Here is a 23633-nt window from a genome sequence, read left to right as displayed (position 1 = left end):
AAACACAATCCTAGAAACACATACAGAAAAGGGCTAATCTTAGCATTTGTAGTCGTGTCTTAAACCAAAAATGTTACTAGTATTAAATAGCTACTACTATATGGAATTGGACTCCATTGCACTAAAAAGGTGATCTAGGAAAGAAATGTGTAACGTTTTTACATTAAAAAACTTATCTGAGGGGCACCTGGGTGGCTCAGTCAGTTAAGAGTCCGACTTTGACTCAGGTCATGATCTCGCAGTTTGTGAGTTCAAGCCTCACATTGGGCTCTGTGCTGACAGCTTAGAGTCTGCAGTCTGCTTCAGATTCTGTGTCTGCCTCTCTCTTTCCCCGCTCACATGCTCGCTCTCACAAATAAATAAACATAAAAAAACTGATTTGAAAAATCAAGATTCAATAATGCATTACTCTAATCAAGTGAAAATTTTAATTTCATGTAGATACATTTACAATCACTGGCAAAAAAAGTAAAAGCAGTTAAATGAATTTTCTTTAATATACATTCAGATTGGTTCAATTTCTAGTTGGTGCAGCTAAGATGGTATCACAGGTCTAAAAGATGGAACCCCCCCCCCCAAAAAAAATAAATAAAAGATGGAATAACCCTTCACAATAAATTGACTTCTAAAGCGTCTATTAGTTGCTAGCTCTCTGTCTTGGAAAGATTGGAAAAGCAAACTCTTCAGTAACTAAAAATCCTTTTTAAGAACCACAATTACTGTTTTACCTGGACCACTGGTTTTCAATCCTGTTATTGAAAACTGGCATGCTTCCGGTTGTGCAGTTCCTAGCATATTGTGGATGTTGAATGCATGAATTAGCTCTTCAATCTCTTAATGAGATATCTTGTTCTAAATTAATAAATTAAAAAGTTTTCTTATTGGAGAACAATTCATACCAAAATGACATACTCTTAGGTATAGTATACTTCTACTCACTTTTAAGTGGGACATAATATTTCATCAAATGGTTACAAGCCATAACTGACTTAACCATATTCTTAACCATAGTCTATTTATTGTCGGATATTTAGCCTGTTTCAATGTATTCTAAAATAAAATTAAAAAGTCAAGAGCTAAGGGGTGCCTGGGTGGCTCAGTTGGTTAAGCATCTGACTTGGGCTCAGGTCATGATCTCACGGCTTGTAAGTTAGAGCCCTGCGTCCGGCTCTGTGCTGACAGCTCAGAGCCTGGAGCCCAGCTTCACACTCTATCTCCCCCTCTCTCTACCTCTCCCCTGCTCATGCTCTGTCTCTCCTTCAAAATAAATAAACATTAAAAAAAACAAAAGTTAAGAGCTAAATAAACATGTACAAAAGAGGGGGAGCACCTGGATGGCTCAGTCAGATAAGCGTCTGACTTCGGCTCAGGTCATGACCCTACGGTTCATGAGTTCAAGCACCACGTCGGGCTCTGTGCTGACAGCTCAGAGCCTGGAGCCTGCTTCAAATTCTGTGTCTCCCTTTCTCCCTGGCCCTCTCCTGCTCACGCTTGGTCTCTCTCTCTCTCTCTCTCTCTCTCTCACAAAATAAATAAACATTAAAAAAAGTCAAGAGTGCAAAAATAAACATGTATTTTTAAAATGTTGCTCTAAAGCATGATCAGAGCACAACAAAAAATTAATATCTACCATTAAACCAACGACAAAATTCCAGCACATCAACAACAGTTCACTGATTTATTAGATGAACAAACATATATCCATATAATCAATGAAAACTGTCCGATATATAAAATAATTTAAGAAATGTTGGGAATTAGCAGCACCATCCGTTATTGAAATAGCAAGAAAAACTTCACATATTTTATGCAAACACGAGAAGAGGGTAACTACTTTAAGACCCAATAATGCCACTGAATGTCTGGGATGATTGAGAAGGGCACCTTTTTAGGCAAACACACCTCCTTCTACTCCAAAGATTTGAGGAGTATATCTGATGATTGATGTTTTACAAAAATGCTAATGAAATAAGAGATACTGCATAGTATTTTTTATTAGGACAAGAAGACTAATGCCGAGCTACTTTAAGCATGGCTCAACACTTCTGCTATGAAAAATTTAGTTCTGAATTATGAAATTAGAAATAAAAAATAATTTTTAAAAGACACTAGCTGTCTCTAAGAAACATTAAGTGGAACACAGGTCACTATGAAAATACATCACTTTTCCAGTTTGCTTAATAATTTACTTTAAAAAGTTGTGTAGTTTTCATCACAAGTGACTTATACAAATTTCTTAATAAGCATTTTTAAAAGTTTAAATGTATTTCTAAAATCTAATAGATTCTTTTGATTTTTTTTAAATTTTAGCCCTGTTGTTACATTTACTGTGTCATAATAAGAGACTGAGTTTGTGTGGAGTATACAAATTTACACACATTTTACAGCAACTTATACCCTACATCTACAAAATTCACATTTATAATACAATACAAGGCCAGGATAAAACTGCCAAATTCCAAAAAGTGAAACTGTATACTATTTTTATTTTGTCCCCCTAAAAAAAGTTCAAGTTCTGCACCAACTTCAAAAAGCCCTCTTATATCCTAAGTTTGGGAAAAAAACATTTTCCAGATACATTTCAGCAGACACAAACAGTTTTTCTGTGCTGATGAAGTAAAGGATTTCCAATTTTCTTCTGGCCCCTAAGTCTGCGTCGCATGGTAAGTTTAACAGCGTTCTTTCGCTGTGAGGTGGTGGGGAGGCTTGCAGGCTGAGCACCACTACTTCTACTTAAACAATTTCGTCTATGCTTCTTCATAAGAGGACCAGAGTTGGATTCCTCTAATGTCCTTTTAAAGTTTGCTGGAGGGGTTCTTTCAACTTCTTGGGCTTTCATTTGACCTGGAGTTGACATCTTTAAATTTTTTTGGTCCATGATGGTATTTGTTGAATTGGTAGGCGCAAGGCCAACTGACAGACTATTATTCAAAGAATCATGTATCCTTAAAGTCAGGGCTTTAGTGCAATTTTCTTCAAGTGGCTCTGGATCTTTTGCAGGTATGACTGCCGCCTGGACATTGCCTCGAGCTATCTCAGTTGGGACTTCTAAATAATTCTCTGAGAAGGCATTACTACGAACAAGGGCAGGTATATGGTCCTTAGAGTTCAGCCGTGGCCATGGGTCCTCCTCCAGTGACTGAAAAACAAGAAAGTAAGCCAAATAAATAATTTATTCTAGAATTCAACTCAACCATTGGGGAGATGAAGAAGTTTCATTAGAGTAAGTGACAAATTTGGTTGGTTTATTTCCTACTTTCCCATTTTTTTCTATATTCTCATTTCTGAATATTTAGTAGTATAGATAATGTAAAGTGTAACATTAAAGCAACAATGTCATAATGCAAACTCATATTGTTGCTTTGTACCTATTTCCCAAACACTAGAGGCTGTTCTGTGACTTGAGAAAAGCAGGACATATGGGAACCTACAGAGCATGGATGGGGCAACTCTCAAAGAAACAAATGAAAATCATATGGAAACTTTCAGATAGTTTTTTAAAAGTTTGACAAGTGATTCAGAGCATTACTCCTTCAGATATAGTGCTCTACATACACTCAGAATATTTTTCCCATTGGTAGATGATATTTTTCCTAACAAACCCAAATCTTCCACACCACTAATATTTTATAAAATCCTTGGGACACCTGGGTGGCTCAGTCGGTAGAGTGTCCAACTTCAGCTCAGGTCACGATCTCACAGTTCGTGGGTTCAAGCTCTGCATCAGGCTCTGTGTTGACAGCTCAGAGCCTGGAGCCTGCTTCAGATTCTGTATCTCCCTCTCTCTGCCCCTCCTCTACTCGTGCTCTCTCTCTCTCTCTCTCTCAAAAATAAACATTAAAAAAAATTTTTAAATCCTTGTCTTAATAGTTTCTCAAAAATGGAGTTTAAGCATAAATATTATGGCTCCTTCAGGTATGTAACATTTCCCTCAAATCATTACCTCTTTTAAATCAAATCAAGTTTATTAAAATATTAACATATTCTGAAGTAAACCCTTTTATAGAAGGGTAAATGAAAACATTATTTTCCTGATATAAAATCCCTTAGAAATAAACACCTTTCAGAAAGTGCTATATAAAAGTATACTTCTAAAAAGAATGTTTTATGTTTCTAGAATTAAAAAAGGGGAAATTTAAGCCATCTGAAAGCATTTCAATCAAACCAAATCAAAATATAATGACTTTAGGTCAAATGGAGACTGGAGATGAGAAACCCTAGTTCCTAATTTGGTACTGCCTCAATTAGATTGCTGCTGTTTTTATCGTTGTTGTTTTAACCAAGAAAATACTCTTTCCTTCTGTAATCATTGGTTCATTTATTTTATATTGCATAGTTTATTGAAAGCCCAGTTCTTATCTGTTTTAACACTGACTAGATGTTGGGCAGCAATCTTATTTCCAAGTGCCACTGTCAAGAAAGGACAACGGAACAGTCTTCATTCCAGGATATTTACATATGACTTTCAATAATATCAACAAGAGTTGTAGGTGAGTTTATCCTTCTGCATTAGTTGATTCCAATGCCTACTGTGGTCACAAGCATGTTCTGGATAATCACAGAAAACTGTATCTACTCATAAGAAATTATTGACCTCGAGTTTGTCCTACTTTAATACAGAAAAAGGATTTACAACAAAACAAGGCAGACAGAAGGATTCCTACTAACCAATCACATCACTAATTTAGGCCTAAGAAAGAAGGTAATAGTAAAGCCATTGATAGGAATAGAATATACTGCTCCAGTTTGTAAAACAACGTTACACATTTTAACACAATTTATTGTAATTTCTGGTGTGCTGGGTCTTTTTAAATTCACAGATTATTATTCTGACACTACAGGCGTGCTGGCTTTTCTTCCCCCACTTTCTCCTTGAACTTTTCCTTTTCATTCTCTTTTTACTGGCATTCTGTGGGAATACGTTGCATCTGTCAGCACAGGCAACTGCTTAGAGTTCTCACACTCATCCCAGATTAATTAGTTGTTTTACTAGACCTTTTTACATGCTCATAAAACATATGTGATATTGAGATTACCTCCTAAAAATACATACTTTACAAGTTTCACTACTTCAGAGATCAACTTCCTCACTCCATCTACCTTACAATCCAATAATATTAAACAACTAATTGAAAATTGTGTGGAGAACTCAACTGAAACCAAATGTTAATTTTCTGAAACAACTCCCTTCCCTATCCCTCCTTCCTATAGCTCTTGGCTTACAAAAAAAAAAAAAAAAAAAAAAGGTAAATTTAGTTTTGCCCTAAAGAAAGGATGGAGAAAGAAATGTGTGCCAGAGTAATATATCACTTAAACAAAGTATTTCTACCATATCTATTCCAAAACAAAGATATAACTAGTGGTATACCTTAGAATCCATACCCAAGTTCACATGTCTATAGATAGATAAACCTACACTCAAATGCCTAGTCCAAATGTTGGACAGTCTGTTTTATTTCCTTATTTTTAATTTACATATAAGTTAGTTAGCACATGGTGCAATAATGATTTCGGAAGTAGAATCCAGTGCTCATCCCAACAAATGTCTTCCTTAATGTCCCTTGCCCATTTACCCCACCCCCCCCCCCAATAATCCCTCCAGCAATCCTCAGCTTGTTCTCTATATTTAAGAGTCTCTTACATTTTGTCCCCCTCCCTGTTTTTATATTATTTTTGCTTCCCTTTCCTTATGTTCATCTGTTTTGTGACTTAAATTTAAATGTGGGAAAGTCTTAAAAACCAAATTGACCAAAATGTCATTATATTTATCTAGATGTTACTAAACATGGGATTATTTTAACAAGGAAATAAATCAGAGACAATGTACTTATGGTTGCCAATTAAGATAAAACACAATTTCTTGGGAAGAAATTTGCCTTTACTTACTTGTTAGGTCAGAGCCAACAACACTAATTATTCTGAATGGCTCCAAATATTTTCCTCTATTTGGGTGGGGCCAATTGGTTAACAAGTAACTATGCCTAAATATAAGTTAGCGTATACATAAATCTCCTTATCTTTATTTTAGTATTAGATCATTATTTCTCTAGAATCATTATTTTCTTAGATCCTTATATCTCTAATCATTTCTAAAATTCTAGAAATAATTTTTGAAACATATGTACAATTTTTACTAATGCCAGTCAGCAGGCTGCAGTAATTTTTATGTGAAATCGATATTAAGAATATTTATTCTGGCAATCCCTATCAAAATCCCAACACCAGCATTCTTCACAGAGCTAGAACAAACAATCCTAAAATTTGTATGGAACCAGAAAAGACCCCAAATAGCCAAAGCAATCTTGAAAAAGAAAACCGAAGCTGGAGGCATCACCATCCCAGACTTCAAGATGTATTACAAAGCTATAATCATCAGGACAGTATGGTACTGGCAAAAGAACAGACACTCAGATCAATGGAACAGAATAGAGAACCCAAAAAAGGACCCACAAATGTATGGCCAATCTTTGACAAAGCAGGAAAGAATATCCAATGGAATAAAGACAGTCTCTTCAGCAAGTGATGCTGGGAAAACTGGGCAGTGACATGCAGAAAAATGAACCTGGATCACTTTCTTACACCATACAACAAAAAGAAACTCAAAATGGATGAAAGACCTAAATGTAAGACAGGAAGCCACCAAAATCCTTGAGGAGAAAGCAGGCAAAAACCTCTTTGACCTTGGCCATAGCAACTTCTTGCTTGACACATCTCCAAAGGCAAGGGAATTAAAAGCAAAAATGAACTACTGGGACCTCATCAAAATAAAAAGCTTCTGCACAGCAAAGGAAACAATTATCAAAACTAAAAGGCAACTGACAGAATGGGAGAAGATATTTGCAAATGACATATCAGATAAAGGGTTAGTATCCAAAATCTATAAAGAACTTATCAAACTCAACACCCAAAAAACAAACAATGCAGTGAAGAGATGGGCAAAAGACATGAATAGACACTTCTCCAAAGAAGACATTCACATGGTTGACACATGAAAAAATGCTCACATCACTCATCATCAGGGAAATATAAATCAAAACCACAATGAGATACCACCTTACACCTGTCAGGATGGCTAACATTAACAACTCAGGCAACAACAGATGTTGGCAAGGATGCAGAGAAATCTCTTGCACTGCTGGTGGGAATGCAAACTGATGCAGCCACTCTGGAAAACAGTATGGAGGTTCCTCAAAAAATTTAAAATAGAACTACCCTACAACCCAGCAATTGCACTACTACATATTTACCCAAGGGATATAGGTATGCTGTTTTGAAGGGGCACAGGCACCCCGATGTTTACAACAGCACTATTGACAACAGCCAAAGTATGGAAAGAGCCCAAATGTCCATCGACAGATGAATGGATAAAGAAGATATGGTGTGTGTATGAATGGATAAAGAAGATATGGTGTATACACAGGCACCCCATAAGGGACTCTTAAGTATAGAGAACAGAGGGTTGTTGGAGGGGTTGTGGGAGGTGGGATGGGCTACTCCTGAAATCATTGTTGCACTATATGCTAACTTGGATATAAATTAAACAATAAATAGATTAATAAAATTTAAAAAAGAGAGTATTTATTTTGGATGCCTGGGTGGCTCAGTCAGTTGAGCATCCAACTTCAGCTCAGGTCATGATCTCATGGTTTGTGGGTTCTAGCCCCACATCAGGCTCTGTGCTGACAGCTCGGCACCTGGAGCCTGCTTCAGATTCTCTGTTTCCCTCTCTCTCTCTGCCCCTCCCCTGCTTACACTGTCTCTTTCTCTCAAAAATAAATAAACATTAAAGAAAAAAAATTTTTTTAAGAATATTTATTTATTCCTTGGGGCACCCAGGTGGCTCATTTGGGTAAATGTCCAACTTTGGCTCACGTCATTATCTCATGGTTCGTGACTTGGAGCCCTGTATCAGGCTCTGCACTGACAGTGCAGAGAGGGCCTGGGATTCCCTCTTCCCCTCTCTGCCCCTCCCCCACTTGGTCACGTGCTTGTTTGCGCTCTCTCTTTCAAAATAAATTAACTTAAAAAGTAATAATATTTATTCCTATCACAATCTATGTCCCCTTACCCTTTATCTCCATTCTAATGCTTCCTTCTTTATTCTGCCTAAAGGTCAGTAATTCAAATACAAATAAATACATTAGGGAACACGAAAGTAATGAATACATTCAAACTGAGGAATAGACAAATACTCAAATGAACATAAGCTCCTTCACAACTCTCAAAAAGAGAAAGGAGATTTTAAAAGGTTTCAATCTGCATTATTATTCAAAAGTTTTCAAAGAAAAGAAAGCTTTGACAAGAAATTCTTCTAAGAATATAAGTATAAAATATTAATTTGTCAGTTTCTAAATGAAGAGTCAATGCAAGGAAAACTAAGTTGCCACCTGTATGTGAAGTAAAAGAAAGCACTAAAAGTAAATTTCCAAGTACTGAGCATAGGATCACAATACCAAAATCAATCAAATTTTTTGTACTGTGTAGCTCTGAATACCTTAAAAAACTGTCGAATACATAACATAAAATTCTACTGTATTTCCTATTTTAATGGTCAGTCTTCTAAAAAAACACATTCTCAGAAGGCCCAAGTATAACAAAGTAGTTATCAATACTACTAATTTTTAGTAGGAAAATACTGGGATGAAATCAGAAAAAAAGGAAATATGGTATCACTTAAATTTGTTTCATAGCCTATCTTAAACTCATTCAATATTAACATGAGTAAGAGGAATAATGTTTCTTATCCATGTTATCAGACAACCAGTTCTAAGGTCTGATATCCTAAGGTCCACTTCAATCTTGAGTCTGTACGATCTAATCCAAACTGTTTAATCTCTCAGTCTTATTATCTGTAAGACGGAATAACAACTGCACTATTTACCTATTTGGGTTATGAGATTCAAATGAAATATATATGAAAGTACTTCACAAACTTTTAAATGCTTACACAAATGTTCATAGTATTAGAAGAGGATCATTAGAATATTATTACATCTACATCACCTATTAGGTGCTGTACACATAGCTAGCATTCAGAATAGCACTGATGTGAAGATGAATCAATGACAATAAGTTACATGACAAAGATCTATCACTTTCTTGAACCTCATTCAAATCCAAAATCCTTTTCTATGAAGAATCTGAAAACTTTTCAGGCAACACCAACCAAAGAAATTCTGTTTATTAGAACAACTTAAATACCATTTAAGAGATTTACATACCTTGACTGGTGGTGTAGAACATGGAGAAGGAGTCATCACGCAGGTTTCTTGACTATTATAGGAAGGACTATCCGTCAGGTTCAGATAGAGCTCATCTTCATTGGTGAAATTTCCCTGACTGTCCACTCCTGGAGAAATGCAGATCACTATAGCACTAGTATTATCTGCTCGAAGCATACGCTGCCTCCAGCGGCCTAGTGCTCGATTCACAAGCATTTTGGCACAAGACTGTCCATGCTCACCCTATATTTAAAAGAACAAGAAGAAAGAAAGTTCACAACTCAAGATTTAGTTGCCACTATATCTGTTATCAAATTTAAAGGTGTGTGGGGTTTTTTTTTTTTAATGTTTATTTATTTTTGAGAGAGAGAGACAGAGCGTGAGTGGGGGAGGGTCAGACAGAGAGGGAGACACAGAATCCGAAGCAGGCTCCAGGCTCTGAGCTGTCAGCACAGAGCCCGACACGCGGCTCGAACTCACAAACTGTGAAATCATAACCTGAGCTGAAGTCGGCTGCTCAACCAACTGAGCCACCCAGGCGCCCCTGTTTTATCAAATTTAAAATGAGGTATTCATATGCCTTAAATTAAATCTCCAAAATTTCAAACATTATCCACAGTCCCCATAACTATGTTAAAATAGTATTGCTCTAAATTTTTTAAAGTAATAAAACAAGGCCTTATCCTGTGGTTAAATTTCACCTGCATTTTTTTCTTTTTGGTAGCAAGAAACTTAGTCTTCACTGTAACTTTAATTAGGAAAAGCTATATAGAAGTTATCTAAAATGGGAAGTAAACATCAAATTATTACAGATAAACAATTCACAAATGAGATAATCAGGCATGGTAAAAAAAAAACAAAGAAACACAAACAAACAAACAAAAAACACGTAGTTCAAACTCATGTTGTTTAAAGGTCAACTATACATAAAAATGATGCCACTGATATGAGGAAAAAAACAATACAGTAAGTGGCTATGGTATGGAGATCACCACATACAAACAGAAAGAATGATCTCATGTTATGCAAATAAATGTGGCTTGGAATAAAACTTTTAGTATCATACACAGATTCACTACATGTATTCAATAATTACTAAGTTTCAAAGAACAGAAATGAAAACGATTTTCTTCCACCATACACTCTTACTAGGTGATCTCATAAGTTGTCACAGCTTTACCTAACTCTTAATACTCAAATTTGTATTTGAGAGGCTTCTCTCTCAAATATTTCTGCCTAATGAAAATACCTATCTAGATTAACCACAAGCACCTCCAATTCAACATGCCTACATCTGAATTAATTATCACCCTTCTACCCCAGAATAATGTGTTTCTTCTTGATAATAGCCAACACCAGTCAAAAATTCGGGCATCACCACATTCTTCCTCCTTAAAAACCCAAATTCTATCAATTCTACCACTCATGTATTTCTTTTGTTATTGTGTATATATGGATTTGTTGTTTTTTACCACTGTTACCCTATATCAAGCTTGCAAAATTTCTCATTTGGAATATAACAGTAGCCTCCAAAAGGAAGCCTAATAGATCCATTGCTAAAAATCAAATCAGGGGCACCTGGGCAGCTCAGTCAGTTAAGCATCCAAGTCTTGGTTTCTGCTCAGCTCATGATCTCATGGTTAGTGGGTTCCGGCTCTGTGTCAGGCTCTGTGCTATCAGCACGAAGCCTGCTTGGGATTCTCTCTCTCCCCCTCTCTCTCTTTCTGCCCCTCGTGTTCTCTTTCTCTCTCTCAAAATAAATAAACTTTAAAAAAATAAAATAAAAAATTAATGAGGTTTCATAGGCCCTTAAGTCTTAAGGCTATTCATAAAAGTCTATGGTTGTGTGTTTTGTTATCTAGTTTCATTTATTTATATCCTGTCTCCTTTTCCTGATGAGTTGCAAAGTCTGTTTTACTAATTCTAGAGCCAGGCAAATGCAAAAATCTACACAAAGTGAACATCCTTAGTTCATATTCAAGACTCCTGACCAACGTACTAAAACAATGTACAGGTCATAATATCAAATTATTGAGTCACTTCTCACCATCAAGTATTTTTTCTCCTCTTGGTCCTGGCACATTGAGATGGCATCCTGCGGTGGGATCATATTCCAAAGTCCATCACTCCCCAAGATAATGTACTTGTGCTTTTGGGGGTCAAGAGTGTGGACACTTGTGTCTGGTTCAGGTGATACCACAAACTCACCACTGAAGAAATCATAGCTCCACAAATCACCTGGGGGTGGGGGGCAGAAGTAAGAAGCAAGAAGTATTATTTCCAAGCTAGTAATATCATGTCAACAAATTAAAGGAGAAAATCTACGTATTCATCTCAACAGATGTACAAAAGTATTTGATAACATTCAAAGTCTACACATGATTTAAAACACACACACACACACACACACACACACACACACACACACACACACAACTTCTTAAGCAAACTAGAAATAAAAGACAACTCCCTTAACATGATAAAAGTTCTTTTCTAACACTATACTGAAGGTCCCTCCCTGCATAGTAAGTTTAAACAATTAGATATATAAACTGGAAAGGAGAAAATAAACTACCATTTGTTTCAGATAATTTTATTTCTACATGGGAAATCAAAACCAAATCAGATAAATTATCAGAAAAGGAACATTTAGAAAGGTTGTTAAATACAAACCCAGTTTATAAAAGTGAACTGTATTTCTAGACAATAGTAAGAAATAGTAAATATAAATTTAAACTATTTGTAACAGTTAACCAAATGTAAATATCTGGAAATAAATTTAACAAAAGTTGTGCAAGTCTTTTATGGACAAAATTATACAATTAGATTACAAAACATTAAAAAGACTATCTAAATAAATGGAGAAATAAACTATTTCAAAGGAAGACTTAATACTTTAAAGATGTTAATTCTCCCAAAAATAGCTTTTAAAGTCAATGTAATTCCAAGCAAAACCCCTAAAGAATTTTTGTAGAATGACAAGCTTATTTTTAAAATGTACAGGGAAGAACAAGGGCCAAGATTAACCAAGACAAGTGTGAAGAAAAGATAAAGATAACGAGGAGTCTTAGTTGCTATCTGAAAACCCCTGCTCACCCATAGGGTCAAGAAAGGATCTAGTCAAAACTTACAGAATAAATGTCAGTCACTTGGAAGAAAATTCTAGAAATAAAAATGAGCATTTTTATGTTCTTAAACTACCACATGACCAGTCTTTGGAGATTAATAGTTCACCCTTTCAGTGAGTGAGGAAAAGAAGTCCTCATACAGTTACCCTCCTGCTTGATTAGCTCTCTATGAAACAATACCTAAACTCCTACCTTTCAGACGTATTAGTACAAACCTCAAAATGTGCAACTTAAGAACTTTTAGTTGACTCAGGCCATCAAAAAGATTTTTTACAAGTGAGATAGAAAAAACATTTTACAGAAACCATTTATTCTTCTGTGATACATAATACAAAATAAGTGGAACAATGTAACTTTTCTTTTGCTCCCCAAAACTGGGGGAAGAGTAGAAAGAAAGGAGAAAACATTAATCTCTCTTTTGTTTATAGTGAAATGTACTCTGAGTAAAGACCTAAATTAAAAGCAAAAGGTTTTCAGACAAGAAGGTGGTTTTTGCACTTTCACCATGTCTGACTTCTTTTTAAAAAAGAGGAAGCTCCTGGTCCTTTCTCTTCCTTACTTAAGCTTCCCTATTACCACACAGCAGAAGTATCGGCCAATTCAAACATGCTCAGAGTCTAAGGAAAAAATAATTCATATCAATTACTCCACTCTAAAAGAGCAAAATTCATTGCTAAACCAGCCCCTTGAAAGAGAAAGGGGCAATTCAGTCTTCAGAGTAGCAACAGAGTGCACATACGGGCACCTGACTGGCTCAGTTGGTAGAGCATGCAACTCCTGAGCTTGGGGTTGTGGGTTTAAGCCCCATGCTGGGTTTAGAGATTACCTAAAAATAAAATCTTTAAAAACAAACAAACAAACAAACAAACAAAAAAGAACACACGGGACCACTAAAAGCTAATTATAATCCAGGTCGACTCACAAAGACACATTTAGTTCTTTATGTTAGCAAAACAAAGTTCGTTGGCTGATGAAACTTTTAAAATGAGCATGGAAACAGTTCAGATAAATATTAATATAGCAAGTACAGAATTCATAAGTGATGCTAAAAGCTTTCAAAAGCAGTTTTTCCTTATTATTTGGAATTACTATTGCCATTCCAAGTAAGAACATATGTCTAAATTTAAAATCTATGTAAAAAAAGAAATTCCAATTTTCAATATAATGCAGATTACATGACCTTTAAAAAGGGCCACAATTTCTCATGTATAAACTAGTATTAATATCTTTATAAATTTAAAAATATTTTTAAATAAGTAATTTTTTTCACTTAAGAGGCACAGTGTGTCAGTTTCTCCCATCATTGGCAATGCCAACCTGAACCATTTGGTTCAAATGCTATCAACCACCACTGTACAGGTGCCCTTTTCATTTTGTAATTGATATGTAATCCAAAGAGTGATAGCTTTGAGTCTGTGTGAAATATCCTCTTGTCCACCAAAATATGCCATGTTTTAGCATTCATTAATGATTCTTAGCCCCCTATGTTTAACTGTATGTTTAACTTTAACTCTCCATAATTAACTGTTACCATGATGGTTGTAAACTGATGACAGAATAAGAACATTCTAAATTACACTTTTTGTTGTGTTTTCTGAAGAAGAGTTTCCCATTCTCCTCTACTTGTTTATAATCTTTTTAGTATCTTTATAAACTTATGGATTCTTTTTCCTTCAATATGCTATAAATTACTCCTGTCGTTATTTGCTTTGATGCTCAAGTTGCTTTAAATTTGCCAGTAAAAGTCCTTGGAGTGTTAATTTTTAACAAACTCATTATGTGAGTTGTATTCATAGCCAGATTTAAGAATATATGATATAGCCACAGTTCCCTTATGTTACCAATTCAGAGAATTTACATGGCTTTACCTGAGATCAAATGAATGAGGATTAGAATTGGCCCTTGAACTAATTGTTTCTATCACTGACCTACAGTTTGTACACCAAAATAGGATCACAGAGTATCATTCCTGTACATTCTAAAGGGAAGGACCGGGGCGCCTGGGTGGCGCAGTCGGTTAAGCGTCCGACTTCAGCCAGGTCACGATCTCGCGGTCCGTGAGTTCGAGCCCCGCGTCGGGCTCTGGGCTGATGGCTCAGAGCCTGGAGCCTGTTTCCGATTCTGTGTCTCCCTCTCTCTCTCTCTGCCCCTCCCCCGTTCATGCTCTGTCTCTCTCTGTCCCAAAAATAAATAAACGTTGAAAAAATAAAAATAAAAAATAAAGGGAAGGACCTTGGGCACTGGGGCAGATGTAGTTGGTTGCCTGCTTGTTGGCTGTTTCCTTTTTGTCTTCAGTAGAAGCACTGGAGGGACCCCAGAGGAGAAAGAGGTCTTCCTTCTGGTTTCAGTATGTTTTCTGCTTTCTTCTGTGGCACATGGCAGCCCAGTGCACAGGACACAGTGGTCCTCACCCCTAGTGAATTTCACCATTCCTCTCCCTACCCTCTTTGGGTGGCTTCCCATGGAGAGCTCCCAAACAACTTTTGCCTCACTTAATCCATTCTTAAAACTGCAACCCAAATCATCCTTTTAAAACTCAAATTTAACATGATTGTATGGGACGCCTGGGTGACTCAGTCAGTTAAGTGTTCCACTTTGGCTTAGGTTATGATCTCACAGTTCATGGGTTCAAACCCCGCATCAGGCTCTGTGCTGACAACTCAGACCCTGGAGCCTGCTTCAGATTCTGTGTCTCCCTCCGTCTCTCTCTCTGCCCCTCCTCCACTAGTGCTCTCTCTCTTTCAAAAATAAATAAATGTTAAAAGAAAAAGTTAAAAAAGAAAAAGATGGATGGTGGTGATGGTTGCACAACATTGTAAATGTACTTAACACTACCATTGAATGGCACACTTAAAATGATTAAGATGGGGGGCACCTGGGTGGCTCAGTCAGTTAAGTGGTTGACTCTTGATTTGGTCTCAGGTCATGATCTCACAGGTTCATAGGATCAAGCCCCCCATTGAGCTCTGCACTGACAACGCAGAGTCTGCTTGGGATTCTCTTCCTCAAGATAAATAAACATATATTAAAAACAATAATGATAAAATAAAATGGTTAAGATGGCAAAACTGTGTATGTATTTGCCATAATTGAAAACACACACAAATCGAGTTGTTTCCCACTTCTACTCTGCAACAGTTTATTCCTATTCTTAAGACACAACTCTTAACCACAGTCTAAAAACATGAAATATTTTCTCATTTAATCTGTGCCTCTTATTCCTGTATCAATCTCTGTTCTAGCTACACTGGCCTTTGTCAGAGCTCCTTATATTCACCAGCCTTCCTCCCATCACAGAGTTGTTTGTAAATGCAGTTCCTATGCCTAGAACACACATTCTTCCACTTTTAACATCAAGTAATTGTTCAGACTTAAATATCTCTTGCTTCTCCAGCTAGTAAAATACCATTTTATTTTATTTAAATGTTTTATTTATTTTTGAGAGAGAGTGCACGTGTGCAAGCGGAGGAGAGAGTGAAGGGGGGGAGGGGACAGAGGACCTCAAGTGGGCTCTGCGCTGACAGCAGCGAGCCTCATGATGAACCATGAGATCACAACCTGAGCCAAAATCAGATGCTCAACCAACTGAGCCACCTAGGCGCCCCTAAAATACCCTTATTTTAAGTTCTTATTAACATGCATACAAATATTTAGAGATGTAATTTTTCAGTCCTTTTTGTGATCTGATGAATGCCTCTCCCCTTCTCTAAACTGTAAGATTCCATGAGGACAAAGGCCAACCACATGCTTGACACATACTGTAATCAGTATCTGTTCAATGAATAAATGATTTGCAAGATTCACATGCAATTCCATGAGGCAGCCACAAGAAGGCACCTTTGTCACATCTGTACTCAAGTAACTATAATCCTAATGAGTGCCTAAAAACGATACCAATTTCTGCTAAGCAAACTTCCCTCTTTCCCAAAAAGCTAGAAGAAAAATGGCCACATACCATAAGAATGGTGCTAAATACGATAATTTAATTTACTATGAGCCAATAAGTATTATTATGCAACATGTTAAACTATTAATTTTTTTAATTAAAAAAATTTTAGCAGGGGTGGGGAGAGACGGAAAGAGTACACGCATGCACATGTGTGCGGGGGAGGGACGGAGGGAGAGAGAGAATCTTAAGCGGGGTCCACGCTCAGCACGGAACGAGACACGGGACTCAATCTCATAACCATTAGATCATGATCTGAGCTGAAACTAACAGTGGGACACTTAGCCAACTGAGCCACTCAGGTGTACCCCATCAACAGTATTTAAAATACTCCTATCTATGCCACTGACTCCCAAATTGCTATCTCCAGCCTGGACCTCACCTACTGCCAATTTTCATAACCAGAAGTCAACTGGACATCAGTGGTTTTATGTCTGATAAGCACCTCAAACTAACTTGTTAAAAACAGAACTCCTGACCTCCTTTTACAACTGATGTTCAGTATTTGCTATGTGGTTAATAGCTGCTCAGTTAAAAAAAAAAAAATCATTAATAAGGATATCTGCATTCATTGTTCCTTCTGCCTAATAAATTCTCTTGCCCCAGAAGACACCCATAGGTCTCAATGCCTCATCTCTTGATTCAAATGTCATTTTTTTCAGATCTCCTCTGAGTATTCCATTTAAAATTGCACCCCTACTTCCCACAACATTCCCTGCTTTATTTTTCATGATAGCACCTTTCACTACATAACACAATACATAGTCTACTTATTATTTCTTTATTGTCTGTTTTCTCTTACTAGAAGGTAAGTTCCATGAGTCCAGGAATTTTTTATTGTTTTGTTCATTGTGGAATCCCTAGAACCTAGAAGAGTACCTGGCACATAATAGACATTTAATAGATATTTGGTAAAAAATCAACAAAGATTCATTTATGAGTCATGAAGAAGTGGGAACTCTGTGTGGTTTTAAAATATGTGCACAAATTCATTATACTTTGTAAGAAGCACAGCTTAATTCTGCTCAGAAGAAAAATCGACTAGATTTTCTAGTCTAGTCTAAGAGGAAGTGATGATGTGTCGCTTTTGACACTAGACCATAAAAACACATTATGGTTGTTGCACCTTGCTCTCTTGCATCACTTGATCAGGGGAAGATAGCTGCATCAAGGAGCCCTACAGAGAAGCGCACAGGACAAGGAACTGAGGCCTACTTCCAACAGCCAAGTATGTAAGGCATCCTAGAAGTGAATACCCCAACCCCATTCTGGCTTTCAGATGATACCCATAGGTGATATCTTGATTACAACTACATGCGAGAACCTGAGCCAGAATCACTCCCAGGTTCTGAGCCACAGGAACCATATGAAATAATAAATGTTTTAAACTAAGTTTGAGAATATTCTGTCAGATAGCAAGAGATAACTAATTCAGTTACTCACTCTGGGGAGATATTGAGTAAGATCTAACAACATTAAAAATGTACTTATCTATGAACTGAGTTTTCCAACTGGTATGCCTTGAATGGATTGAGTATGACCATGTGTTAGCAGGATGGGACCTGAGTGGCTAGAGCCTTTAGGCCAGTTACCTCCAGCCTGAAGTAGCCTCCTTCACTTACTGAAGAAATATTATTATACTGTATGTTTATTTCATAGTATTTAAAAAATTTTTTTGAATGTTTACTTATTGAGAGAGACAGATATTGAGAGAGACAGAGCATGAGCAGGGGAGGAAGAGAGAGGGAGGCACAGAAGCCAAAGCAGCATGGGGCTCAAACTCACAAACTGGGAGATTATGACCTGAGCTGAAGTTGAACGCTTAACTGACTGAGTCACTCAGGTGCCCCTGATGTGGTGTTTTAAAAGTAGGGGGCGCCTGAGTGAGTCATTTAAGTGTCTGACTTTGGCTCAGGTCATGAACTCACAGTTTCATGAGTTCGAGCCCTGCATCACGCTCTGTGCTGACAGCTCAGAGCGTGAACCCTGTTTTAGATTCTGTGTTTCCCTCTCTCTCTGTTGTTCCCCCACTCGCACTCTGTCTCAAAAATAAATACAGGTTAAAAGTTGGTAAGTAATGTACTATGACCCAGCAATTCCACTTCTAATTTATATGCCTTAAAGAAATCTCATAGGTGTATATATTCATAGCAGCATTTTTCATAGTAGCAAATGCACAGATATAACCTAACTGTCCAATTAGGGTGTGGAAGAAGAAAATACAGTTTCATAGTGAGACCAAACGTCTAATAGTCAACAATTAAATTAAAACTACATTTATAAAGATGAATAAATCTCAAAAACAACACACAGTGAAAATAGCAAGTTAAAAAAAGGTGTTTTGACTATGATAGAAAGCTAATCCAAAGATCGACATTTAATTATTTGTTTGTTTAACTTATTTATTTTAAATAAAGGCAGACTGCCACATGCAGACCTTATTTGGATGTGTCTGGAGTCTTGGAAGTTTGACACTACCCTATGTTCTCCTATCAGTGGACCTCGAGAGCTTGTTTGGAGACTCTAGCTGGGGAGCACAGCTACTAATATACCCTTAACCGAAGAAGGGTCCTCCTCTATCAGGGAAGGTCATCCTCATCAACCAAGTATGCAGCTTCAGGAGGGATGCACATGGAGCAGTGAGGGAGGAAGGGGACACCCACCTAGCCAGCCAGATCAGTCAAATCAACCCTGGCAATCAATGGGTTGACAGATGTCACAGCCAGATTGCCCTCACATCCCAAAGATCAACAATTTGAAAAATATTACCATGGACTCTCAAAACTATAAGAGATCCTCAAAGTCTTATATTCTCTAACTTCCTATCCACTGTAGAAATCTATGCTAACCACAATGGGTAGCCATTTAGCCATGTGAACACTTCATGGAACACTTCGTGGTTTGTGGGTTTGAGCCCCACATTGGGCTCTCTACTGTCAGCACAGAGCCTGCTTTGGATTCTCTGTTCCCCTCTACCTGCCCCTCCTTTGCTTGTGCTCTCTCTTAAAGAAAAAAAAAAATCTCTCCAAATACACCAATCAATACTTTTTGTATTGACTATACATTCTGTAAGAAGCTCATTGAATGCTATTATTCAGTCTCCATCTCCCCACCCTCACTATCCCAATAAAGAACAAAGATGTAATATAGAAATTTGACCTGGTAGCAGTTAATAAGAAAAACATCTAAAGACTGGAGCTATTTAGGGGCGCCTGGGTGGCTCAGTCGGTTAAGCGTCCGACTTCGGCTCGGGTCACGAGCTCGCGATCCGTGAGTTCGAGCCCCGCGTCGGGCTCTGGGCCGATGGCTCAGAGCCTGGAGCCTGCTTTCGATTCTGTGTCTCCCTCTCTCTCTGCCCCTCCCCCGTCCAAGCTCGGTCTCTCTCTGTCTCAAAAATAAATAAAACATTAAAAAAAAAGACTGGAGCTATTCGAATAAAACAAATGTGATATGATTATTAAAAGCTAATGACAGGATTCCAGGACTCTTATTAGTAGAAGTACAACACTCAGGTAGCAGGAACTAAATATTTCCATTATACTTCAAATTGGTCACACCACATCTTGTAGAGTGTCCTCAATTCTGGAACATTTGCTGAAGGAAACATCTAGAGGAATATGGTAAGAATAATGAAGAGACTGAAATTAGCCTAGAGGAAAGACTAGAGAAACATGCTAGGCAATTTTGAATAGGTAAAATGATGGTCATTAGGCAAAAGGCAAAATAAATATACTGCTTTGTTTTTGTTTCAGCACACATAACTAGAGCCAACATCTGAAAGATTCATGGAGGCAGATTTTAACTGACAATTATGCAAGTGTTTATACTATGAAATATTAGGATTTGCTGAAGATATTCAAGCATGGGCTGAATTATTTCTTGTCTGAATTGCTCTAGAGATATCTCTGAACAGAAGAATATGTGAAACAGAAAAACCAGTTAGTTTTCTTGGTCTTTCTGCTCCTTCTTTTCCACTACACAATCACTAATGGGTTTCAAGGCTTAAAATGCTTGGCACATATACTTCATATATACATAATAACTTGGCATCTACTCTTTAAAAAATGTTTATTTATTTTTGTGAAGAGAATGTGAGCAGGGGAGGGGCAGAGAGGGAGGGAGAGAATCCCAAGCAGGCTCTGAGCTGCCAGCCCAAAGCCAGATGCAGGGCTTGATCTCATGACTGTGAAATCACGACCTGACCTGAAATAAAGAGTTGACACTCAACCGACTGAACCACCCAGGCACCCCAGAATCTAAACTGAAGGATCACTTTACTTTTTGAACCTGAAGTGAGACCCTGCCCTCAGTCCAGTGAATTGCCCCCAAAAAAACCCTCTATTCTTTAGTAATATTAATTCTCTACCAATTATCACCTTCCTCCCTCTTTTTCCTTGCTAAGAATTGAAGGATCTCTTACATCACATGCTTATACTATGACATGAATAACCTGGGTAACTAAGATAGCATTCTAGTTCTGCAAAAATCTACAAAATATGTAAAGTGCCTATATACTGCTACAAGCCCCTAAATATACCCTTGTCTCTAATTTTATTACCCTATAATTTTAGTCATTATAGCAGCCAAAACGACCCTTTAAAAACAAACTGGATAGTACCATCAACAATAGCCAAATTATGGAAAGAGCCCAAATGTCCATCAGCTGATGAATGGGTTAAGAAGATGTGGTATGTATATATATACATATATATATACGCATATATACATATATGCGTATATATGTATATATACACACATACATACATACAATGGAATATTACTCAGTGATCAAATGAAATCTTGCCATTTGCAACAATGTGGATGGAACTAGAATGTATTATCCTAAGCAAAATACGTCAGTCAGAGAGATAAATATCCTAAGATTTCACTCATATATGTGGAATTTAAGAAATAAAACAGATGAACATATGGGAAGAGAAGGAAAAATAAGATAAAAACAGAGAGGGAGGCAAACCATAAAAGACTCTTAAATACACACAAACTGAGGACTGCTGGAGGGGGTATCTGGTGAGGGGATGAACTAAATGGATGATGGGCATTAAGGAGGACACTTGTTGGGATGAGCACTGCATGTTATTTTTAAGTGATGAATCACTAAACTGTACTCCTGAAACCACTATTACACTATACGTTAACTACTTGGATTTAAATAAAATTAAATGAATAAAATAATAAAAAAATAAAATAAAAAACTGAATCAGTCCCAGTCCTACTTCGATAGGTGGTAACAACAGCTAACATTATTATAGAGTGCTTATGATGTGCCAGACACTATTTTAAGCACTTTAAATATATTGTCATCCAATACTCACAAAAGAATGAGGCAGGTACCATCATTAACCCCATTTACAGCTGAAAAAACTGTACCCCATTAAGTAATTTACATATAATAAGTGATTTGCCCAAGTTTGTATAGTAAGTAAACAGCATTGGATTGGAGCCTTGGAATCTTGGCTCCAAAGTTTCTCTCTTAACTACTGTGGTATACTTCTACTCCTCAATTCCTTCCCAAAAGTATTTATTTATTTGTTTATTTATTTTTATGTTTATTTATTTTTGAGCGAGAGAGAGTGCAAGCTGGGGAGGGGCAGAGAGAGATGCAGACACAGAATCCAAAGCAGGCTCCAGGCTCTGAGCTGTCAGCACAGAGCCCAATGTGGGGCTCGAACTTACAAACTGCTTAGATCATGACCTGAGCTGAAGTGAGATGCTTAACCAACTGAGCCACTCAGTCGCCCCAAAAGTTTATTTATTTATTTTGAGAGACAGCACGAGTGAGACAGGAGCAAAGAGAAAGAATCCCAGGCAGACTCCACGCTGTCGGTGCAGAGCCCAATGCCTCAGGGCTCAATCCCATGAACCACAAGATCATGACTTGAGCTGAAACCAAGAGTCAGTCAGATGCTTAACCAACTGAGCCACCCCAGGTACCCTTTTCTCAAAAGTATTTAAAATGAAGTTCCTTATCATGGTCTAGCCATAAAGCCTTGTGGGGTTTAGTTCCTGCCTACCACCCATAATGTCTTCACCAAACTTACCTTACTTAGCCTGCACAGCCCTTCTTAATTGGGTAAGTATCCTCATCTCCACTTTCATTTTACATCTCTACCTCCTCTCTCTCACACTGGTTTCATTCATGTTCCTTAAAGACATCAAGCCCTTTCTTTCCTGCATTAGGATTCTGTGCTTGCAAATGACAATTTCCAACTCAGGTTAAATTAGGCCCAAAAGGCAACTCAGAAGAAAACCCAAGTAGTTCACACAACAGACAAGAAGCTGGAGAACCAAGCATGGATACAGGTCAGTTTCAAGCCTTAGGCAGGAAAACCCTACCATATCAATGGGCACTGCCGAAAGAAGTCAATATTCCTAAAATGAATTCATTCCAACCAGTTTCTTTGTTTTTAATTTTTGTCCTTACTAGAGTCACAATTCAAAATCCTAGAATAGACAATCTGACTGATTTAACTGAGCTGATCTATGTTTTACAAAAGGACCCTGAATAGGAACGTCTAAATTAAGACTGCACGTATTAGGGGAGACATAATTCCCAAAATTTCAGTATGTTATTTAGTAGGAAAAGAGAATACATGCTGGACAACTCACCCATCCACTGCCTCAAATCAAATACCTACTGCCTAATGGCTTTGTGGGAATGTTTTGACTATTATTTTCCTTGCCCCCTTCTCCTCCTTCAGGTCTTAACTCAAGTAATAAATACTTTTTTAAAGAATGTTCCTTGATCATCCTCTTTAATGTAGCCTTCCACTGTTACCCACTAATCCTCCTACCAATTACAGGTATATCACCTTGTTTAATTCCTTTATGACACTTTTTAGAACAATTTTCCCATTTCCTCCACTAGATTATAGGTTCCATGAATGCTAAGCCTATCTGCATTTGATCACCAAAGACGAATTAAGAGATAGTAATATGAAAGGTAGAATGATCTTTTGAAAATGCAAATCAGATGGTGTTACTCTTTACCTTAGTATCATTCAATGTTTCCCAGTACACTCAGACTAGAATGCAAATATCTGCCATGATATGGCCCATGTCTGCCTCATTAACTCCAGTCTCTTGATAATTCCTAGAACATGTCAAGTTCTTTCCCAATTCAGGATCCAGGCCTGAAATATTCTTTAACAGACTCTTCACAAGAATAGCTCCTTCTCAGCCATCAAATCTCAGCTAAAATAACACCTCCTAAAAGGAGAATTTCTATTACACTATATAAAAGTTTTTCCATTCTAAATTATTTTTTATTACAGAACCCCATTTCTTTTCCTCACAGTATTTCCTAATCCATACTTATTT

General features: G+C 37.2%; 1 protein-coding gene across 1 annotated transcript in view; it reads right to left on the bottom strand.

Annotated features, from left to right (window-relative positions):
• Positions 1-409: 409 nt before the first annotated feature.
• The window catches only part of PPM1D (protein phosphatase, Mg2+/Mn2+ dependent 1D), a 49674-nt gene continuing 26450 nt past the window's right edge, over positions 410-23633 (bottom strand). The window contains exons 4-6 of the mRNA XM_045488189.1: positions 11269-11459; positions 9222-9464; positions 410-3139 (exon numbers count right to left, since the gene is read on the bottom strand). Of these exons, the coding sequence (XP_045344145.1) occupies positions 2582-3139; positions 9222-9464; positions 11269-11459 (992 nt within the window). The 3' untranslated portion in view covers positions 410-2581. The remainder of the gene's footprint in view (positions 3140-9221; positions 9465-11268; positions 11460-23633) is intronic.

The sequence above is a fragment of the Leopardus geoffroyi genome, chromosome E1, assembly GCF_018350155.1.
Source record: "Leopardus geoffroyi isolate Oge1 chromosome E1, O.geoffroyi_Oge1_pat1.0, whole genome shotgun sequence".
NCBI classification, from domain to species: Eukaryota; Metazoa; Chordata; class Mammalia; order Carnivora; family Felidae; genus Leopardus; species Leopardus geoffroyi.
The sequence above is the reverse complement of the archived record's forward strand: the minus strand, read 5'-3'. Positions and strand labels throughout refer to the sequence as shown.